The 24,428-nt window shown below is 43.1% G+C and overlaps 1 protein-coding gene across 2 annotated transcripts in view; it reads right to left on the bottom strand.

The window, feature by feature from the left end:
* Positions 1 to 10,836: 10,836 nt before the first annotated feature.
* Positions 10,837 to 24,428, bottom strand: part of rnf223 (ring finger protein 223) — an 87,611-nt gene continuing 74,019 nt past the window's right edge. Inside the window, exons 1-2 of one of the 2 annotated variants that reach the window (XM_078557874.1) lie at positions 15,280 to 15,407; positions 10,837 to 13,451 (exon numbers count right to left, since the gene is read on the bottom strand). In XM_078557874.1, the coding sequence (XP_078414000.1) occupies positions 12,773 to 13,444 (672 nt within the window). In that variant the 5' untranslated portion in view covers positions 13,445 to 13,451; positions 15,280 to 15,407 and the 3' untranslated portion in view covers positions 10,837 to 12,772. Of the gene's footprint in view, positions 13,452 to 15,279; positions 15,408 to 24,428 lie in introns of those variants that run through there. The other variant, XM_078557875.1, reaches the window with a different exon arrangement.

Raw genomic sequence — 24,428 nt, forward strand, 5'->3', positions numbered from 1 at the left:
GGGTAAGGTATGGAGCGCTTGGTGGCCCTTTGGTGCCTCCGCGTTGCTTGCATGAGTGGGCAGGCTAGGAGCCTGACCCCAGTCATATCACTGTGGCTGCGCCTGATCTGTTTTAGTTGCAGTAGCATGGTCAGTTTATACAGGGGGTGTCCCTAATGCGTGGCCACTTCCCTCACTTACTCTGCCCCCCAGCTCGATTGCCTGTGTGCGGGATGCAGTGCCAGGGCAGCACTTGACCCTTCCCCCCAACCCCATCAGCAGCCACCTCCAAGGTTGACCAGCACTTGCCCCCGGACACTACCCCCACCCCTCAGCGGTCACCTCCGGGGCCAGGCATCAGTTGACCCTGCCCCCCCGGTGCCCCTGAGGCCTGTAAACAACGGGTGAGCTGTGGAGAACGCTGCTGCTCATTCACCTCAGTTCCCCCAAAGCGAAGGCCGCCAAGTGCACGTCTCCTGCGTGCTGTTGTGAAACACGTGCTTTCCCGTCGATGTGGATGGATGATACTGCGGGCTTTTAATTATATGCTGATGTATTGCCATTAACTCCCTGTCAACCGATGGCAGGAAACGCAGCTCACCGTTGGCGGGCTGAGTGGATGATCGCAACCTGCCTTCACGCCGTCGTGAAGCAGGTCGTGACATATTTCCTGCGCAAGTCACCTATCACTATCACCACCATAGCGGGTTCAGACAATTCCACCCAAGGTGTCATCCTAAGTTCAAGCGACCTTTTAGCCGTTTCTTCAAAGAGGCTCTTAATTGCCTATGGTACAATTAAGACCACATCCAACTGCTTGAACCCAGACCCGAGGGAACTATTAAAGTCATAAAATCCATTAACATCAGTTCCTCGCAAACAGCTGACACTCGGGTTCCCAGCCTCAGCTGTAAAGTGTCCCACTTTAGCAGAAATTCAAACTGAACTGTTTAAAAAGGTGGCTAAGATAAGGACAGAGTTTTACTCTGCCCATAAGTTTTACTTCAGACCAACGTAAAACCCTAAAAATTAGTAGCACTGTAAAATTATCTAAATCTCACAGACACAAAATATTTGTTCAATGCCACTTCTATTTCCTCAATCGCCAGGATAATTTCTCCTGTCCCTGATTCTAACAGACCAATATTTACTTTAGTTATTATCTTCCTTTTTACAAGAATTCTTACAATCTGTTTTATATTACTGGCTAGTTTACTCTCATATTCTAGTTTTTTTTCTCTTTTTATCAACTTTTTGGTTGTACTTTGCATTCCCAATCCTCAAATTTGTTACTGTATTTTTGAAATATTGTAAACCTCTTCTTTTAATCTAATATTATCCCTAACTTCCTGAGTGAGACATGGATGCGTCTTTCTTGCTAAGTTTTTGTTTTTTAATAGAATGTATTTTTGTTGGACATTTTGAATTGTTTCTTTAAATGTTTCCCACTGTTCACTTATCTCCATACTTCTTAGTCTACTTACCCAAGTTACCTTAACCAGTTCTTCCCTCAGACCTATGTAATTGGCTTTGTTTAAGTTTAAGATTCTTGTTTGTGATTGGAGTATGTCACTTTCAAATTTAACCTGGAATTCAATGGTATTATGATCACTATTTCCCAGTGGATCATTTGCTATAATATTACTAATTAATCCTGCTTCATTACACAATACTTGATCTAAAATAGCTTCATCCCTAGTTGGTTCCACAACGTATTGCTCTAAGAAACTGTCACAAAAACATTCCATAAGTCTTATCTTCTCGACCATTCTTGCCAATTTGATTGTGCCGGTCCCAGTCTATATGAAAATTAAAGTCCCCCACATTTATTACATTGCCTTTGTTACAAGCTCCTGTGATTTATTGTTTAATGCTCTGTCCAGTATAGTTACGCTTAGAGGACCGAGAAACTACTCCCACCGGTGTTTTCTGACTCTTGCTATTCCTAATTTCTACCTATACTGATTCTACTTCATGATCTTCAGAGGCCAGATCTTTCTCACTAATGTCCTTATGCCATCCTTTACGATCAGGACTACCCCTCCTGCTTTGCCATTCTGTCTGTCTTTCGAAAATATTGTGTACCCTGAAATATTTATTTCCCAACCTTGATCACCTTATAACCATGTCTCTGTAATGTCGATCAGATCTATACCATTTACCTCTATTTGTGCCACTGGTTCATCTATCTTATTGCTGATGCCTCGTGCATTTAGATAAAGAACTTTTAATTTCTTTTTTTTTAACTTCTATTTCCTGCAATGACCTTATTCATTGATGTACAATGTTTGTTAAACTCTGTCCTTTTCTGCTTGGCTTTATCCACATTGCTATCGTGCTTTGAAGTCTTGACCTTTGTCTTTGGACTTCTAAATCTCCCGTCACCCTCTCCCTCCACCCTTCGTAACAGCAGCCCCCCCCACAACCCGTCAGTTTAATGGCCTGTCCACAGCCCAGGTTATACAATTGGCCAAGGCACTAGTCCCAGGCGGTTCAAGTGGAGCCCATCACAATGGAATAGCTCACTCTACCCTGAGTATTGATGCCAGTGCCCCATGAATCGAAACCCCCTCATCCCACACCACTCTTTGAGCCGCACTTTTATTTCTCTCATCTGCTTGATCCTCTGCCAATTCGCACACGTAGCAATCCAGGGACTATAACCTTTGATGTTCTACAAATTTGGGCCCTAACTCCTCAAATTTTCTCAGCAGAACATCATTCCTGGTTCTACCTATGTCCAACGCAGACCAAGAAAACTGAATCCCCCCCACCCCCCAACCACCCCGCACTCCCAGTTCCTCTCCAACTGTGAGGAGATGTCCTTAACCCTGGCTCTGGGCAGACAACACAACCTGTGGAGCTCTGGGGCGCTCCTACGGAGAACAGTATCTATCCCCCTGTTTACACTATCATTACCACATTCCTCTTCCTCCACCCACTCACCCACTTGACTGGCATCCTTCACCATGATGCCATGGCCAATCTGGTCATCCACCTTGCAATCCTTCTCCTCACCCACACAGGTAGCAAGCACCTCATAGCTGCTGGACAAAGTCAGGGCCTGAGGCTCCTACATCACTACCTACTGGATCTTCTTACCTGTCTGACTCATCATCACACCCTCCTGTCCCCGACCAGTGACCAACTCTAAAGATCTGCCAAGCCTAAGGGGTGTGACCACCTCTTGGAACTAAGTGCCCAGGTAACTTACCCCCCTCCCTGATGCATTGCAGTGCCTGCAGTTTGGCCTCCAGCTCAATGACTCTGAGCCGAAGCTCTTCAAACTGCAGACACTTATTGCGGATGCATTTGTCCTGGATCACACCAGTGCACAGGAGTACCCACATTCTACAGTTGCAACACATCACCTGCCCTGTCATCCTTATTATGTGATAATTAATTTTTTACATTTATTTTAATTAATAAACCCCACTACCCTGAATAAACTTCACTTCTTCTACTACAAAATCTTACTACTAATAAAACCTCACCATTACCAATAAATTGTGTCAGTTGTAAAGAACTTTTTTTAAATTTATCTTGGACTGTGGCTTTAAAAATTGGACTGTAGCTTTAAAACACTACCATGGCTGCAGTTCGCTGGAACAGGATGAGGAATATCTACAATGTTGCTATGCTGGAACATAAGGGAGCAGGATGGTGCCGGAAAGGAATTCTGGACTAGGGGGAACTGAATAACAACAGCATCTTAATTGGCTCCTGATCAGGTGACCAGGATTTTGTGTGGTATCAGTGCAGGCAGAACAGTTCCTAGCCTACAAAGAGGGAAGACCTGAAACCTCTATCTCCTGTGTTTGTAAGATTCCAGCAATTCTGCCATAATATCTAGCTGGTAATCCTTCATATCTCTGAAACCTGCTTTCTCTGAAAACCCCTGTCAAGAGGAAAAGGGGAAAAATCACCAATAGAGACATTGAGCAGCATTTTCCCCCCATCGGGGGTTTGTGCGGGAGTGGGTGTGAGTGGGCATGTTCCCAATCGGCGCCCACGATTGGGGGTGCGCCGCCATTTTACATGGGCAGGCCAATTAAGGCCTACCCAGAGTGACGTCCACCCGGAAGTGCTGTGCACTCCCTGTGTGGGCGGGCGGACTCCCTGAGCTGGGAGTGCACTCTTTAACGCTTGCAAGTGAAAGAGTGCACAGATCTCCTTGAGGCAAAGTGCTGACTCAGGGAGATCAGTGTTACTTTTAAAAAGATAATAAAGGATGAGAAAAATTTTATTGACATGTCCCCTCATGTGACACTGTCACATGAGCTGGGACATGTCAATTACTTTTATTAAAAATGTAACATTTTAAATCCCTCATGAAACCTCATCCTGCCCATGGATGAGGTTTCATGTGTTTTCTGAAGGCCGCCTGGGCTCTTCGTCTGCCCGCCGACCTTAAGGTTGGACAGGTCTGGCAGCATCTGTGGAGAGGAACACAGTTAACGTTTCGAGTCCATATGACTAAGTAAAAATAGAAAAGAGGTGAAATATAAGCTGGTTTAAGGGGGGGAGGTGGTGGTGGGGGTAGAGCTGGATAGAGGGCCAGTGATAGGTGGAGATTGCCAAAAGATGTCAAAGACAAAAGGACAAAGAGGTGTTGAAGATGGTGATATTATCTGAGGAATGTGCTAATTAAGGGTAGAAAGCAGGACGAGCAAGGTACAGATAGCCCTAATGGGGGTGGGGTGGGGTGAAGGGAAGGGATCGAAATAGGCTAAAAGGTAGAGATAAAACAATGGATGGAAATACATTTAAAAATAATGGAAATAGGTGGGAAAAGAAAAATCTATATAAATTATTGGTAAAAAAAAGGGAGATCGGAAAGAGGGTGGGGATGGAGGAGAGAGTTCATGATCTAAAATTGTTGAACTCAATATTCAGCCCGGAAGGCTGTAAAGTGCCTAGTCGGAAGATGAGGTGCTGTTCCTCCAGTTTGTGTTGAGCTTCACTGGAACAATGCAGCAAGCCAAGGACGGACATGTGGGCATGAGAGCAGGGTGGAGTGTTGAAATGGCAAGCGACAGGGAGGTCTGGGTAATGCTTGTGGACAGACCGAAGGTGTTCTGCAAAGCGGTCACTCAGTCTGCGTCTGGTCTCTCCAATGTAGAGGAAACCGCATTGGGAGCAACAAATGCAGTAGACTAAATTGAGGGAAGTGCAAGTGAAATGCTGCTTCATGTTAACTGTGTTCCTCTCTGCAGATGCTGTCAGACCTGCTGAGTTTTTCCAGGTATTTTTATTTTTGTTTTGGATTTCCAGCATCCGCAGTTTTTTGCTTTTATCTTAAGGTTGGACAGGCAGGTCCATTAATCATTTTAATTACTTTTCTAATGGCCTTAATAGGCCGTTGACAGGTTGGCGGGGGCACAGCCGACTTGGCTGCGTTTACCGCTGGACTGAGAATCTAAATGACACGGGGTGCATGCCCGACGTCACCCCACGTCGGCAAGCGGGCCCCACCCCCACTCGCCAACCAGAAAATGCTGCCCATTGAAAAGCAAGTTTATCAACCAGTGAACCAGAGACTGAAAGTGCTGGGAGGCAACCTCATGTCAACAACAAACTGCAAGGAATTTGGAAGACATCAATCAAAATCAACCCATCTAATCCTGCACTCCAGATTAGTGTTATTGAACTGTTTTATCTCACCCCTAAAATCCATGTTTTGTGTGCCGTATGTGTGTGTGTGTGTTTGTGTATAGGAGTTTAAGAAGAGGTAGAGTTTAAGTTATTGAGTTAGAAGTTAGCAGTTTGTATTACTTTCTTTTGCCACTAGTTAAACAGTTATTTACTTATTATGTTTACAAACCCCTGGTGCTCATATTCACTTAACCTAAGGTAAACGGTTGGGTGGAATTGGGGCAATCTGGTGGTTTGGTCAAACTTTTCACATTTGTTGGGGCTCGGAGAACAGTGGAGCTCGATATTACAGCGCACTATCCCCAGTGAGTCGTGACACAGTTCTTAAAGGATAAATGAGCAACACAAGCAAAATGCTCACCTGGTTCCCTGTGACATCACATTTGATTTTCTCCAAATGCAGACAGTCCACAGACTGAACCCCACCACCAGCAGCCAGTTAGCCTCCATATCCCCTCTCTGTCTGCCCACCCACCCTCCTGATGCACTTTGAAGCCTCCAGGTCCACTCTCTGCCTTGCCCCCACCACCCCCCACGCCGCCCCCCCACTCCCCACCCCCCCAACCCTGCTCTTTGAAGCCCCTGGGTCACTTGCCACATTGCAAAGAGGTTCCAATAAACAAATGCTCCATCTCCAGGAGTGGTTAAAGATCCTTCACCCCAGCTTTTGCTGCTCTCCAACTCAACAGACAGCACAAGGTTGACTGGTACATTTAACTCCACTAACCTGATCAAAGTCAAGGGCCGGAATTTTCCAGTCCCACCTGCTGGGAGACCAGAAATTCCTGCCCAAAGTCAACAGCCCTTTGATTGGTCCGTCAAATTTTCTGTCCTGCCCGTGAGGATTCCCGTAGTGGGCGGGGCCAGAAAATCCCAGCCAAGAGGACTTTGAAGACATTGAAGACTTTTCAAGACTATGTCTGTGAGAGAGCCCCATTCCACGAAGAAATGAACCATTAACTTTAATGATTTTAATCGCTCCGCCATTGGCAGCTGTGTGCTCAGACAAGCCACTATGGTACCTCATAAGGAAACTTACAGAATTGATGGCAGGTAGGTGTAATGTTGCAATACCTTCATAAATTTGTATGCAACACATGGGTCATTGCAGGAGCTGCTTGTCCTCTGTCGAGAGTTGCTCAGATTCTGGAGCATAGTGGCCTCCAATAGGAGCTTTCTCATCAGAGATAGCATCTTCCTGATGGAGACACTGCTTCCAAATCCATCCATCCACACAGCTGGATTTGGCAACAAGTGGCTGGCAGAGAGGAGGGCATGGGCAACCAAGGTAAACCAGTCACAGCTATCAGGTGCTGAACATTGCACCCAGCTCAGACTTCACTAGGTAAACTGAGGAGACTTCAAGCATTTGGAGTGATCTTATCCCCATTTGGGTGGAATTTCTCATAAATGTGAGATCACACAACTGTAGTTTATGCGTGCTCGGGCAGAGCAAGGGTTAATGTGGGACTGGAGAACATTGTATGATGTAGAGCGTCACATGATGGTAGACTGTGTGTGTAGTAGAGTCTGGAAGGAGCCAACATGGGGACAGCACCTATATATCTATGTATATAGTGATGGGTTTCCAATGAACAGTTTATGTTCACCATACAAGCCCCCAGACCTCTTAGTGAGACACCAAACAACCTTACAACAGACTCCCCTTCTTCCTGAGGGAGCGTCTCATCCCCCTGCCCAGCCAAGCACCTCCATTACTCTTCACCTTCACCTCTGCTCTCTATAAACCACGAGGCATCCAGTTCGGTCACCAGGCTCCATGCACCTGATGTACTCCTCCTGCAGAATGAACGAGAGAGATGCGTGGGTTATTTTGGGTGTACTAAGAATATCTCTTGGTTAAGTCTGAAGGCCCCTTAATGCATCCCAGAGAGTGCTGGCCACCCCTTGGATGGCTAGAGTTTAGTGTGTTGTATGGCTACCCAAAACCCCACCCACCTCCGCCCCACCTGACCGATTGGCAGCAGCTTTGCCCACTGGACTGCATGCTGTGCTCTCAGCTTGGGTGCAGGCATTCTCCTAACCCACACTGCAAGGCTGCACTGTTAGCTTGAACCATGGGGGAGGCTGGTCCAAACCAGGATGATGACATTGCAAGAGGCTGTGAGACCCTCCACCAGTGACTGCTCCATGTCCGGTTTTAACAAGGAGATTGTACAATGTGCCCAGTTGTCCAATCGTTCTGCAATCCTCTAAAACGCTCATTAGTTTGCAGCCTGTGCACAAGGGGTGAAAAGCTCTGGAGTATTTGGTGGCACCTTGATGCCTCTGCATTGCTTGAGTGGGCAGATAGGCTAGAGGCCCGACACCAAGCATGTCAATGTGGCTGCGCCTGAACTGCCTCAGCTGCAGAGGAATGGTCACTTTATACAAGGTTTCCCTAATGCGCTTCCCTCCCCCCGCCGCACGCGCTTGTGCACTACCATCAACAGCAGTGCAGCCCTTACCATTAGCACCACACTGTCAGCCAGCCGGGAAAATGCAACTTGCCTGTGCCCTCGCCTGAATGTGCAGCGCCTCAGCCTAGAGGTCCAACAAGCGACCCTTGCGAGCGCTGCGCAACGTTACTGTGCACCCACCTCCGAGTTCCTCTCAAAGTGCAGCTCGCCAGGTGCACACCTTATAAATGCTGTTGTGAAATACGTCGGCGTGCAATCACACCGACATGCCTGGATGATCCAGTGTGGGGATCCAGTGTTGCCCTGTAACCTGAGCCATCGTTTGGAAATTGCCTCCAGGCCATTTCACCCTGCGCAGAGAGACTTGCTGCATGGGCCAGGTTCTACCATTCCAGCTCGCATTTGGGATGTGCTCTGATACTCCTTTGCCTGCCCAGTGGAGGCAGGATCCTAATGCCAGTGAGGGAAGGCTGCTCGGCCCCATTGGAAATCTAGGACAGAGAGCGATGCATTGGAGACCCTGAAAAGGATCATGGGTTTTCCACTAGTACATGTGGTGGACAGACAGGGAAGAGGGCAGTTGATGGACCAAGTTAATATGATTTAATAAGTTCCCTTTTCTTCAAATTAGGTTTTTTGACCAAATTATTATATTTGTGCCTCCAAAGAGAAAGTTGCAGAATTGTTTCTCTGCTAATAGGGTGATTCAACATAAAAGGCGAGAATAGGACCAAGTCACATTTAAGCAGTGAATTCGAGGCAGTTTAACTCTGCAATGGAGAATACCAACCCTAGGAATGCTCATGACACTGGATTAACTTCAGTTCCAGTTAGCAGCACCTGGAGAATTACTTCCACCATCCCCCCCCCAAAAAATAAATCAGGAATACAAAGGAACTTTGAAAATGAACATTATACCAAAATTGTTTTATTTCAAGTGTATCAAAATGTGAAACTTGATACTGGGTGGATTAATATATGTTATATGTTAACAGACAATGCATGTATTGTCTCACTCTCACCCCCTTAAATTTTGAAATTTATGCAGGAGATGGTATCTGACTTTTAAAAAAACCAATTTGTTTTTCTTTTAAAAAAGGACGCAGATTTCTGGGAAAAGCGATTGTACTGATATTATTGACATGAGTCAATCTGTGTGCATAACAGGACTATTATGCACAAAGTATTGTATTTGAAACACTGACTTCAATTGAATTGCAGTACTTGCTACATACACAAACATGAAGCCATTTTCCACACAAGTGGCAGCAAGATGAGTATCAGTTCCATAATACATAGGAGCAGAAGTAGGCCATTCGGCCCATCGAGTCTGCTCTGCCATTCAATGAGATCATGGCTTATCTGATAATCCTCAACTCCACTTTCTTACCTTTTCCCCACAACCCTTGATTCCCTTACTGATTAAAAACCTGCCTATCTCAGTCTTGAATATATTTAATGACCCAGCCTCTACAGCCCCCGGCGGTAAAGAATTCCATAGATTAACTACCCTCAGAAGAAATTCCTCCTCATCTCTGTTTTAAATGGGTGACTCCTTACTCAGATTATGTCCTCTGGTCGTAGACTCTCCCACAAGGGGGAAACAACCTCTCAGCATCTACCCTGTCAAGCCCCCTAAGAATCTTATGTTTCAATAAGGTCACGCCTTTCAATCATCTAAACTCCAATGAGTACAGGCCCAACCCACTCAACCTCTCCCGATAAGAAAATTCCTCCATACTCTGGATCAACCCAGTGAACCTTCTCTGGACTGTCTCCAATACCAGTATATCTTTCCTTAGATAAGGGACCAAAACTGTTCACAGTATTCTAGGTGTGGTCTAACTAGTCCCTCGTATAGTTTTAGCAAGACTTCCTTATTTTTATACTCCATCCCCTTTGAAATAAAGGCCAACATTCCATTTGCCTTCCCTATTACCTGCTGAACTTGTATGCTAGCTTGCGATTCATGATGACACCAAAATCCCTCCGTGCTGCAGCTTTCTACAGTCTTTTTCCATTTAAATATTCAGCTCCTATTTTCATCCTGACAAAGTGCATAACCTCACATTTTCCCCACATTATATTCCATGTGCCAAGTTTTTTCCCCACTACTTAACTTGTCTATATCCCTCTGTAGACTCCTTGTGTCATCCTCACCACTTGCCTTCCTATTTTTGTGTCATCCACAAACTTGGTTTAGCACATTTACTTCCTTCATCTAAGTCATTAATACATTTTGTAAATGATTGTGGCCCCAGCACTGATCCCTGTGGCACTTCACTAATTACAGGTTGCCATCCTGAAAACACCCCTCCATATCCCAACTCTTGGTCTTCTATTAGTTAGCCAATCCTCTACCCGTCCTAATATACTACCCCCAACACCGTGGGCTCTTATCTTAAGTAGCTTTACCTTGTCAAACGCCTTTTGAAAGATTCATCACCTTTGGTGGTGTCAGTTCAGTAAAGTGCATGGTTTTAAGATTCTGCATTTTTCAGAATCTTTCCATAGTATCACTTCAAGCAGATGATTAGTTCTGAGTAACACAATCTGTATGTAAAGTTAAAGAAAATGAACTGGGAATAACTCGAGAGAATGTTTTAAAAAATTTTTACAGAGCAAATATCTGTATCCCTCTTTAGAGATTTTAACCCACTTTCCAGGCTCATAGACTGCAGGGCACACAGATCATGTGGATCAGTAAAAAGAGTTTTATCTTTATGTTTGCATTTTGTGGAAGATTCATTTTAAGTGATGCAGATATTACAGAGACAAAAAAAACTATTTAAAAAACTTTATTGAAATAATCTGTACACAATAGAATACTTAAAATAATTTAAAAAACAGAATCCAAGTAGCCTCTAATTAGCTGCAATCCAATAAAAGGACAGTTAGGAGATCCTTTAGTTCATTAAACTTGAGAATCTTGCGGGTAACAGAGTCCAGTTGAAATCATGAAGACAGACAGCTCAAATTGATCCCAAACCTGGTAAATTCCTCCATCAAGGCTCATTATGTAGACACTAAAACTCATCATCCCAACGTCCTTAAGTCAAAATAAAATTCAGTGTAAAAAAGTGTCCCACTTTAGGCTATACACAAGGTCATTAGATTCTAGGCTTCACTGTGTGAAGCTGTATAGTGTTAAAAAGTCGATAATCTCATTTTGAAAGCTATGTCAGTGTTCCACCAGCAATAGTAAATATTGCACCAGGTGTTAAGATGTTTCTTGCACTAAAGAGAAGGATCACATCGCTCATGCCCAAGGCAGTCAGGGTTTGTCTTAAAGGCCCATCACTACATCAATCATTTTTGGCAACTTACTTGATACAATTAGCCAGTGTTCCAAGGGAAAATGGTTAAAGTGAATTGCAAGCTTCAACAGCCACAATATATGTGGCTTATTTCCAGTACCAGGAGCTGCTTTATTTACACAAGCTGAAAACCACTAACTTGGTAAAGAGGAATCCCATATAGACCTTAAGATTTCACCAAGCAGAATAGGTATTGTAGAGCTATTACTGAAGCTGGGATAGAAGCTAACAGTTGCTGTGCCAAATAGGTGACCAGATTTTAGCTGAAGAAAAACCAGTCCCCTTATCTTCAGTCCACAGCTGAAGCAGTAGCTTTCAAAAACAAAGGGTTCACAAACAGTGGATATTTTCATTTCCAGTATGATACACCTGTAAATTAAGAACTAGAACAAATATGGAAGAGGCAACTTTAATTTCAAGCATCAGGTGAGTATTGCAGAATGCAGAGATTTCTGCCAGTCTTTCCCAAAATATAACCAAAGAGCAAGAAAAGCGAGTGAAGAACAGAAATAAGACCACCTCACCCCCTGTGACCTAAAAGATTCTGAAATATGCATATTGCTGGAGACTTGTGTGACAACCCAAAGAATTAATTTCCTCATTACAAGAGAGATTAGGGTGAACTGTGACAGGAACAATGAATTTTGGTTTCAACCCCCTCCCCCCACCCCCACCCCCACTCCCACTCCAAAAGAACTGACCAGTTGATCAAAAGTGCCACAAATCAATCATCGACTCTGCTGGTTAGGCAGCAGGGAATTCCAAGCATTTCTGAAGCCTCTTAACCGGCTGCATGGTTCTCACTATTAAAATAAGACTGTGCTGGTGAATAAAGATGACATCATTTACGACTTTGTGATCAAGAGTGATAAAGGGAGCATGTCACGTAACCACAATATTAAAAAAAAGTGTTTACATACACCCTTGCCCCAAGAATATCAAGCGTTACACTTTTCCCAGCAAGGTTCCTGGACCGTGCAGAATATATTTTTTAAAAGTTACTGCAGACACAAGTGACTTGAATCCAATCAACTTGCAGCAATAGAACATCAATCCAGCTGATATTTCCATTTAACCCTCAGTACTCATTCGGATTGACTGCCATTCAATACACCGTTCATTTTGGTAGCTGCATTTCTGTCTGTGAGATAGTCAAGATTCAGCAATGTCATTGCTTGTACCAGTACAGGAAACTCAAAAACAAACCTCACATCAAGTAATCATATTTGTTCTTGCTGTGATTGGTGCATCATGATTGTGCATCATGTGTGGAATATATTTAGAAGGTAGCTTTGAAAGTTATATAGAACTATTTGGTTCTCTATTGATGCATCTTCCAAGTTCAAGGAAGGAGAACAGAATGTCCAAATGGCATCCTACGTACCAGCTCTTCCTTCCAACCTACTTGCCCAGACTATCTCGTAGTAGTGGTGGTGTAGAAGTGGTGACTGGGGCGAATGTTGCTGGAGGATATACAGAGCAGCTCAGATTCTGTGTGGCAATCGCACACCGGAGTGGCCATAACACAACACCAAGGAAAATGATCAGTACCATTATAAACAGGACCAGCCTCTTCCAGTCACCAAGCAGGCCAAAAAATGTTAGTTGTCTATTGTCTGTTGCTGCTGGAGGTGGAGATGAATTTTCTGGTTTAGTTTCACCAATGTCAATACAGATACAAAAGTCAGAATTACCAGGCTCCTTGGAGTTCTTGCAGCAGAGTTTCTTGCCCTCCACCCACACCGGCTCTTCTAGTTGTAGCTGAGGAGGGAGTTTGGAGAGCAGTTCCTGGCTAGTTTTTAAAGCAGGGGGCCCATCGTCAGGCAATGCTGTGTGGCCCCTGCAAAGTGGGCAGATGATGTCAGGGGTCTGGTCTGTAGGTATGGTGGCTGCGAGTCTGGCCAGACACTCCAAGCAGAAGGCATGCTGGCATTCAAGCAATTTGGGAGTCTTGAAGATGTTGTCATAGGAGCTGAAGCAGATGGTACATTCCAGACCTCCCTCAGAGTTCCCATCGGGGCTTTCCACAGCAGAAGAGCCTTCAGTGTGCCACACCTCAGTTGAGACAGACATTGTGCACCTGAGGGAAAAGTAAAAATGTAATGTCAAGGTGGTGGTTAACTTTTCTGAAAGGCTACGAATGCTACAATCACATACATTGGAGAAAAAAAAAGTTTGTTGGAGTCTCGATTTAAAACTAAAACAAAAACCATCAGTTTTGAACAATTGCTGGTATCAACTTTGGAGAACACACTTTCAGGAGGTCGTTCTGATCTTGACCAGAAGGAAACTAATACCAAACAAGATTCCTGTTCATTTCAGTAACAGATAATTTGGTACACAAAAATTATGAAATTGTTACTGCACAATGAGAGTTACCCCCACCCCCCCCCGCCCCCTTTAAGCTTGATCCTCAAGGCAGAATAGCCAGATGAATTTGAGAAGAGTGTAGAGCACAGACAAAACACTAGAGCATGCCTTAATTCTGCTGTATCTACCAAAATTGGACAACAGCCAGTCACAAGTCGGGGTATGGACGCACCTAAGAAAATGAACTAACTGAAAGTAGCCTCTTCCCAAAACTAAATCATGTACCAAGTGATCATGGAAAAGGGAAACTTCTGACAACAAGGCTTCCCAAGATAAACCTCAACAGATAAAAGTGAGACCATAGAAATGGACAACAAATGGTTTTGCAATTTAACAGAAACAGACGAATTCAGTAGAGGGTGGAGTGTAACAGTGAACCGACAAATAGAAATACAGAGACACACACACACACACACACACACACGAGGCAAACAGTTGTGTGGCAACCAAAACATTCATTTGTCAGAAAGGATTTTAAAGCAATCTTTCCAAAGTGGGAAAACAGTGCACTAATTAACCAGGCCATTCTGTTCCAAAATTACTTTAAAATTCAAACTAATTTTAAAAAACAGGGGTAATCAAAACTAGTAAACTTTGTTCAAATAAACACTTTAAAATCATGTAAAGTCTCTCAAATTGAATTCAATCACTCAATTCAAGTTATCAAATCATTTGAATATTTTGAAGTCCTGAATTCTCCCTGCTGTATTACTTATTTTGTTTTTAATTATTGGATGGTTGGGTGTGCAAAAACAAGTGGATCATCCTCAGACTCTTGGAAGAATATCCCCAACAGGGACAGTTGAGGCCAATAGTTGCTCTCCCTCCACTCACTGCCAGGCTGAGTTTAGTTATAACAGTACAGACTGAAGATAGGGCAATGTGAGACACTCTCAGGTTATTGCTTTCAATGAAGAGGCGGCGGCTTTTTGCCACATCTTTTAGGTCCAATATTTAAAAAAAGACAGGAGGCCATTTGGCCCGTCGTTCCCGTGCTGGGTCTCTACATGCACAACTCATCTTGTCACACTCCCCTAGCCTTCCTAGCTTCGCAATTCTTTTCCCCACAACTTCAGATAATTATCCAATTCTCTTCTGAAATCCAGAGAAAGAAACTAAACAATTCTTTGACGGGTTTAAAAATAGAAGTCGACCATACATTTCGTCCCCACTGAAAAACTGATATTTCCCGAAAAAAAAAGTTACTGAATGCTAAATATGGATTTATAATGCAGCAACCTACGCCGGGAATAAATTACACACCGAGCAAGAAATTGAGAGAAGCTGTAACATTTGCTACTCAATCCACGTAAGCAGGAGTGGGGATTTTTAAAAAAAGTCTCATTTTTTCAGAAAAGTTTTACTTTGTAAACACTTAGTTATCAAACTGCTCCTTAGTTAGTTTATAACTCGAGAGTTAACATTCAACCCAGAAAAAGCCCCCAGACTTAATTTAATTTAAACTCAATTAATAAACTTTCTCTTGACAGAGTTTATTCCCTGGAACAATCAGACTAGAAAGCGATTAACAATCATACCTTGTTCTGGGTGCTCAGAGCGAGGAGTTAATGTCCTATAACTTTTTGTTACAAGGCTGGATGAATATCTGGTTATTCCCGCCGCCTATGCGCTTTTTATAGACAACTGGCTCTAGTGTATTTCCTTGTTTTAGCCTGATCTCACCTGAACAGGTTTTGGGACCGCTGCTTGTGACTGGTTTCTTGGTAACTGTGGGCTGACTCATGACGATGCCTCGCCAATCATCCCCCGGGTATATCCACGCTTCTGATACACATTTCCTCCCACCCTTATGAAGCGGGACAGGGGATGGGCTTCAAAACAAACAAATGGTGGAACCATATCCCACAGAGTGGAGGAGATCAGTAAAAGTCATTAGGCAGCACTAATATGGCATCTCTTATCCAAAAAGTGACTTGACATTCGCAACAACAAGTGAGTTTAATTTCTCCAAATTACTGGAGTTTATTTTTAACCTGTTCGGAAGTAGATGCAAAACAAAAGGAAATCTGTTGCCTTTAAGCTTGAGTTTCAATAAGACAAGCTGCCGACATCTAAATGTTATTGTACCCTGGGATGTCAGTGTGAAAACTTAACCCACCTGACTGATGTGTTTAAAGGAATTAATCTTCCTTAATCTAATCTTCCTATTCATTATACCTCAGTGTGACTTCAGGACGTTGCTTCCTGGTAGTGAATGATTATCTCTTGATAGATTTTGATTTAATTATTTGGGCTGAATGTCTTTCACTGCTGCACGATTCTGTGATTGTAATGATGACTGGTCATGTAGTAATTGAAGGTCTTAACCTCTCCTACTGGGTAATCCATGGGCGTGGCTTCTTGTCGAGGACCTGGTTCAAGTATGTAGCATTTAAAAAGTTCTCTGTAATAAAGTTATCTGTTTCTGGTTGAAACCTGCCTGGCATGTTAAGTCGATACAGGTCACAATTCATCTGTGTGAAAATTTTCTTTTCCTTCAATCTCAGGATTTGGGTAAGAGTGGTATTTGTTGCTCAGGCAAAGGGCTTTCTCCATGAACTGATACAACCCTTGTGGAGATAGGACTCTTGCAATGGAGTTTGGTTGGGAATTTCAGGATAATACTCCATGATGATGAAAGAGTTGTGAAATATGTCCAGCTCAGGATACTGGATGACCAAGGGCATCCTATAGATACTGCAGCCAGTACACCAGTGATACACAGAAGTACATAGGATACGTGGCACAGAAACAGGCCATTCATCCCAACGAGTCCATGCTGATGTTTATGCTCCACTCGAGCCTCCTCCCATCTTTTTCTCCTCTAAATCTATCATTGTGACCATCTATTCTATTCTCCCTCATATGCTTGTCTAGTTTCCTGTTGAATGCATCTATACTACTCACTGCAACCGCTTTCTGTGCAAGCGAGTTCCACTCTTTGGATAAGTTTCTTCTGAATTCCCTATTGGATTTCTTGGTGACTATCTTGAATTGATGGCCTCTAGTTATGGTCCCTCCCACAAGAGGAAACATTGTCTATATCTAGTTCTCTTCTGTAGAAGAGTCATACGGACTCGAAACGTTAATTCTGTCTTTCTCTCCACAGATGCTGTCAGATCTGAGTTTTTCCAGCAATTTTTGTTTCAGATTTCCAGCATCCATAGTATTTTGCTTTTATCTATATCTACCCTATCAAAACCTTTCATAATTTTAAGGACCTATATTAGGATACCTCGGGTTACCAACTGTAAATAAATTTATTCCTGGAAGTTTCATCACATGACTTGTCCTCACACTCCAGCCATTAGTCAGTCAACACATCCATTCTCGTGTCCGCCAACAGCCTTGTTTTCCCATTTTCAATATTTTCATATCTGTTAAAGAGAAATGGTCAAAGAAAGTGACAAAGGGGTGTTTTTTAGTGTTCTGATGATTTTTTCTCCTGGATTGCGCAAGGCAGTGTCCTGAAGATTGATCTTCAATTACTGGAGACTCTAGGCCAATCCTGGAGGGTTGGCAACCCTCAGCTTTCTCTTATCATAATGTGGCTGGTAAATGAGTCTTGTGGGAAGGGGTACTGATCAAACAAAGTGTTCTGTCTTGGAAGGTGTAAGCTTGAGTGTCGTTATATCTGCACCCATCCAAGCAAATGGGTAAGTATCCCATCACGTGGCTGACTTGATGGTGGAGAGGGATTGAGGGGGGAGTTACTGGTCAGAGAGTAGACAGCCTCTGCTATGCTCTTGTGTATGAGATAGAATGCACTGACAAACAGCATCCATGTGACACCTCTTCTGAATTAAAATATAATCGAATCATTTTATTTTTCCTTTTTTCCTAGTCTCTGCTCCTTCTGCAGATTGGATATGCATTGGGCAAGAGACTTGCCATCGGAAAAAAGAGGAGGGAGATGATTGAAACAATGAACGGTTGCTGATATATCTAGGACATATTTTTCTCCCAGTTTGTCAGTCAATCCCTGTCAGTTTATCCCCTCACTGACACATGTTAAGGATTGAAATGAAATTGTTGTTGGTCTTCTGTTCTCTTGCCTAACACTGAAAAAATCTTCCATCTGGTTACAATAAAACCTGTTCCTGCAGTTCTTAGCTTAATAACATTGTTTAAAAAATAGGAAATGCCTGTGAGTGGAGTGACTACATCTTATAGTAACATTTTAGTTAGCACCTGCTTAGTGTAGCTCACTAACACTCTCAGTCAGCATCTTACAATAAACTGGGCTGTTGCTGATCGTATGACCATTGACCCATTATTAAACTAATTACAATGTTAGGTGGACAAAGGTAGAATACCAGCATGTTTAACACAGTTAATTAAAATGAAAGTGCATTTTAAAAAAAATATTCTATCATGGAATATGGGCATCACTGGCAAGGCCAGCATTTGTTGCCCATTCCTATTTGCCCTTGAACTGAATGGCTTGCTGACAATTTGGAGGGCAAGTAAGAGTCAACCCCATTTGATGTCAGTCTGGAGTCCATACCAGGTAAGGATGGCAGATTTCCTTCCCTAAACAGACATTAGTGAGCCAGATGAGTTTTTACAACAATTAATAGTGATTATGAAACTAGCTTACAATTCCAGGTCTTTTTTCACTAATTGAATTTAAATTCCATCGGCTGCCATAGTGGGATTTGAATCTGTGTCCCCAGAGCATTAGCCTGGGTCTCTGGTCCAGTGATATTGTCACTACGCCACCATCTCTCCCAGTTAGAGGAGAAACTGACTGTGGAAGTTGCCCTGTCAAGAGGTACTTGCATTTATATAGCACCTTCAATGTAGCCTCTAAGCACTTCACAGGAGCAATTATCCAATAAAATTTGACACAGAGCCACAAAAGGAAATATTAGTCAAAGAAGTCCTTTTTTTAAGGAGTGTCTTAAAGGAGAGAGAGGTAATGAGATGGAGAGATTTAGGGAGGGAGCCTGTTCAAATTTCCACAGGATGGTTTCATCCGACAAATCATTTGCCCTAATTTATACAAAAAGTATAAGTGGAGTGATTTTGAGGTGGGTCTATCACCTCAGTTATAAAGCATCCAGTTTTCACTCTAAGGACCTCGGATATCAAATTATCAATGAGATCACTGCACCACCTTAATATCACAGGATAAATATAGATGAATAAGGCTATGTGGTGCATCTTTCTTAAAAATACTGAGAGCCCATCCCAAATCAAGCAATCAGGTAAGTTCCAATGACTGAGGTTTTTTGCCTCCACTACTCTCCTTTGAAGTCTACTCCATATGGACGCCTCTGGAAAAAGTTCTTCCTGACATCAATCCTTAATGCTCCTTCACTTCTTTGAACCTTGGCTGAATTTTTCAAGGTTTACCTTGAACCTACATTACAATAGTGACTACATTTCAAAAAGCACTTCATTGATTTGTAAAATTCTCTGAGATGGCCTGAGATTGTGAATGGCACTTGCAAGTCAGTTCTTTTATTTTAAATATTCCAGGTTAATTTTTATACCATTCAATAGAATCCTATAGCACAGAGCTGACCATTCAGCCACTTCTTGGAAAGCATGCTCCAAATAGTCCCATTCCTCTACTCTTTCACCATAGCCCTGCAATTTTCCCCTTTTCAAGCACATATCAAATTTCCTTCTAAAAGTTACTATTGAAAGTGCTTCCCCCATCCTTCCGTGTGATAGCAGGATCATTGCCCGCATACTCCTCTAGCAGATGGAGTATAATGTGGGGGAAAATGTGAACTTGTCCACTCTGGCAGGAAGAATAAAAAAGCAGCACATTATCAGAATGGCGAAAGGTTGCAGAACTCGATGGTACAGAGGGACCTGGGTGTCCTGGTGCACGAATCACAAAACGTTAGTTTGCAGGTACAGCAGGTGATTAGGAAGGCAAATGGAATGTTGGTATTTATTTGGAATACATAAGTAGGGATGTTTTGCTGCAGTTGTACAGGGCATCGGTGAGACCACATTTAGAGTACTGTGTATAGTTTTGGTCTCTTTATTTAAGAAAGGACATAATTGCACGAGAAGCAGTTCAGAGGATGTTCACTCAACTGATACCTGTGATGAGGGACTATCTTATGAGGAGAGGTTGAACTGACTGGGCCTGTACCCATTGGAGTTTAGAAGAATGAGAGGGGATCTTATTGAAACATATAAGATCCTGAGGGGACTTGACAGGGTGGGTGCTGGAAGGAGGTTTCTTCTTGTGGGAGACACCAGAATTAGGGGACGCAGTTTAAGGATAAAGGGTCTCCCGTTTAAGATGGAGATTAGGAGAAAATCTTTCTCTGAGGTTCATGAGTCTGTGGAATTCTCTTACCCAGAGAGTGGTAGAGGCAGGGGTAGATGGATTCTTGACTAACAAGGGAATCAAGAGGTATCGGGGTTGGGCGGGAATGTGGAGTTGCGGCCACAATCAGATCAGCTGTGATCTTATTGAGTGGAGGAGCAGGCTAGAAGGGCTGAATGTCCAACTCCAGCCCCTATTTCATATGTATGTTCATAGTGCATTCCAGATCAGAATAGGTTGCAAAAAATACTTAGCATATTTCTAAAAGGTCCTTCAATAGAGCCTCTCAAGGTTGAAGAGGTCCAGTATTTCTTATCTATCTTCCCCCGTCTTCTGATGTTGGAGGATCAGCTTCTGAATTACCTCCAAAAGGCTGGACTGTTTTATACTTTGGAGACGAGATGGCGTTGCCTGATCAATGCATTCTCATTTATTCATTATCTAAATTTTTTGGAAGAAAGAACTGAACATGTGGCATAAACCATTCCTCCTCTCCCTTCCTCTTTGAGAAGGAGACATGGATAATCTGAAATGCTGTGACGGGTTTCTTTGGTGAGGTTAAAAAGATCCTGTATCATTTCAAAACTATTGCCATCACTGCTTCATTCTATCCTCCTTGCGGGATGAAATGGATGTAGGTACTTTAAACAGTGAAGCCATTCTATTGCAAAACACTCAATCTTGCAGAAGTTGAAAATAGCTGAGATTATCAGTCATCTCATCTCCAACTGTTGAGTTAGTAAAGGTTTCAGAATACAGTAGAGTCTGATACAACATCCCATCTGTGTTGCAGCTACTTAATGGTATAATTAAAACGTAATAATAGGACTACTGTTTCTCATCCTTTTTAAAATATATATATCTTTATTAGAAAATTTATATACAGTTCTACTCTCAAACACCTTGTGTCTCAACATCTTTCATCATAACATTCTTATAAATGATATCCATTAGGAAAAATATTCATTAATTGGTTTAGATGATCTATTTATAACCTATGCTGATCTCACACCTTATGAATGAGACACCTCTGGTGCTAAATCAGTCTGCAGGAATTTCTAAGACTCTCAGGGTAGAAACTGCAAAGAGCTCAAGACAGGAACTGTCTTGCAGTAACCTGCACAAAGCACTCCTCTTTGTTCCAGGACTAAAGTGTGTGTGTCGAATTCTGCATGTCACCTTTGCAAACGGTAGTGAATCCTTTCTACAAATCAAAGAATTCTTAACTGCTGCAGTTTAAGGGGGCAGGAGCGTAATGAATATAGCTACCCAGAGCTGCAGTCTTTGAATTACATTAGACGGTCTGCCTTATGCAAGAAAAAATAGAAATATTCCTGTTTTGATGTATAACTGAGCTGCACTTCGCTCAAACCTCTCGGACAACTACGGAGCAATTTATGAATAATGACCACTTGGGTTAGATACAGGAAGATGCCTAGAGCCAATTGAATTCTGCTCCAGGAAGGAGGTTAGGAAGGCAGACATTTAGTGCAAAGGGAAATATAGCCTAATACGTAGAAGCCAGGTACTTGCTAGGTACCACAGCAATGAAAATACAACGCACCACTTGCTGTTCTGATCACATGACAACATTCTTCAAGGTTTAAATCATAAGCACTATATCGTCATGTTTCATAGCCCTCCCCATCATCAATAAACCATCACAAGCTATAATTAGTTGTAAACACCAATTTTAAATAGCCATTATTATTTAAAATGGCTTTGCCTTAGGTGATTTACATGAACAAGCACTGTTAGTATTCATTTCTTACCTGCGCTGAAGCCAGAGTTGTTGGAAGAACACAGTGAAAAAAATCATCATAGTACCGAGCACATTGCTCTTAACCAGGTGGAATTTAGGAAACCCAGTCAATGTTATCTTTTTACTTAAAAGGGCAATGTCCCTCACTGGGGAGGATGCAATGCCTTCCCCCAAGGTGAGTTTGGTGACAGGTGGGGCATTTAATAAAGTTGGCGGGTGACCATGTTTCTGCCTCACTTAAGTCTGGGGCGGGGAAGGCTTGTGCAGCCCTCCCCGCCCTGCCAACAATTGAAATCTTAAGTGGGTAATTAATGCCCACTTAAGGACCTCATCCTGCCGTTGCTGGTATTCACCCAGCTGCAGGGTGAGGGACACACCATGCTGGAGGCCTGAAAAGCAAACCCTGTCAGCGTAGCTTGTGGGCTTCTAAAGGAGGTCCCTCGGTGCCTGAACGAGGGACCTGGCATCGGGATATCTGACCCCGGAGAAGACCCGAGGCTGCCCAGCTTGATTGGCGCTTAGTTCAGCGGGCCTCCCTGAAAGGTGGCGATGCAGGGCTCACACTCTCTCCATCTGGTGGGCGAGACCCCCTGTCTCCTCTGTCAAATACCCTCCATTGTCTCTCATCTCTGCTTCGTCTCTCTCAACCTTCCCCCTGCCTTTTCTTCACCCTTCTCCTCTCTGAGGGGATTCACTAACATAACAAGTGTGAGTACACTTCAAAAGTATTTAATTGTCTTGTAAGAACTTTGGGGCCTTCAGGGTGTGAAAATCACCCAACAAACATAAGTTCTTTCTAGTTTGGGAAGCTCGTAGAGTTACTAATGGAACAGCAGAGTAGGGGAACTGGGAGAAAAGCAGCTTTTGGGAAAGTAATGAGGTGGAATTTTGTGACATGCCAGGGCTGATTATTGTTCTTCCAGCCCAACACCCACTCAAAAATCTGTTCAATTTTCAAAAAATATCTATATCCTTAAAGCCCTAGCCATCTACTGTGAAGGAACAGCTTTAGTTCCAGTCCAAGGTTGGAAGCCTCCATTATAATTTTATTATGTTAAATGTATGGCTCATGATGGTGGTCAAAAAGCAATATGTTTGTTCAAAGATTCAATGAGTTTAACTCATGCTACTCCTTAGCTTGTTCACTCTCTTATCCAGATACTGGACGCAAGTAGCTACTCCTTGCTGAGGTGTCTGTCTGTTGAACTAGATTGTTAAATGAGACAGTGATTTACCAGAATCTTGGTGCTTCTGGTGAAAGATGGGGTGGAATTTTCCAGTGCCACCAGCAGTGGGCATCGTAATGGGCAGGAGGGGAAAATTTGGAGAGCGGCCAAAAGTCCCACCGCGATGATGCCCACAGCTGGCGGGACTGTGTCTCTGCTTTGACGTCGCTTCCGTATCACTGGTCAGTCCAGAATTGTATCCATCCTCCAGAATTTTCCTGTTGCAAGACCCAGAGGAGGTGCAGCTGCAGAACAGAATTCACAACTTCAGGCTTTATTTCTCTTGTTTTCCTGCAGCATCAATTTGAAGGGAAAGAACTTGCATTCATATAGCACCTTTCACAACCTCGGGATGACCCAGAACAGCCAATGAAATGCTTTTGAAGTGTAGTCAATGTTGTGAATGTTGCACAGCAAGATCCCACAAATAGCAATGAGGTAATGAGCAGGTGAGTTTTTGATGTTAGCTGAGGGATAAATATTGGGGCAGTTTTACCGATGGGCTAAGATTTCCTTTTGCTTCAGTGGAAGTTTGTTTTATCGATTCACTATTTAAAGTTGTTGCATTTTGTTTCATTTTCTTTCCTTTAAATGTAATTGTCTTCACTTTTTTTTTGAATCTGTTCTCTGGTTAAGTTTATCCTCTATTACCGCCACCCCCTCCCCATCCCCATGCTGATATTAGTTGCATTCCTTGTGTCAGTTTGTTCGTTACTGCTAACCTGACCTAATTTTCTCCGCGCCCTCCTTAATCCCTCGTCCTTATTCATTTAAAGGGATTGAAATTGTGCTATGTGATATCAGTAACAAGCAGTCTTGTTGAGACTGGAGTTACTGACCTATATTTTAACAATAACAGTTGTACAAGATCTTGCTTTCTTCTTGTACATTGCTTACCTAATGCTGACCTGTATAAAACTTCATTCACTAGCTTGGGCCCTTCCCAGTCTCCTCCTGCATTATTCTATCTCTCCAGGCACCGTGCCCTAAGAGGGCGTTGGCACCATGGACTTCCATGGTTATGCTTGGCAAGGTACTGCAGTGGTTTGCTGTTGCCTTTTGCAGGTGGCTGACCAGGAATCTCTCCCACACTTACCGTCTGCCACAGGTATATTTTGAAGAATTTACACGTTGACACTCATGTTTGGCCGTGTTATGATTACACCTTCCTTAACCATCAAGTCCTGGAGTGGGACTTGAACCCAGAGTTCCTGGCTCAGAAGCAGGGACGCGACCCACTGTGCCACAAGCCTCATACGTTTACCTTTTTTTTTAAAAAAAAAAAAAATTCTTCCCAAAGCTTTTAATCATGTCACCTGGATCTTGGGCTGTGCTGAAAATGTGGCTCCTGCCATTAGCCTAATCTTAAACCTGGTTATCATAGTCTGTCGAAGCAGCTTTATC

Source organism: Cetorhinus maximus, chromosome 15, assembly GCF_964194155.1.
Source record: "Cetorhinus maximus chromosome 15, sCetMax3.hap1.1, whole genome shotgun sequence".
Lineage (NCBI taxonomy): Eukaryota > Metazoa > Chordata > Chondrichthyes > Lamniformes > Cetorhinidae > Cetorhinus > Cetorhinus maximus.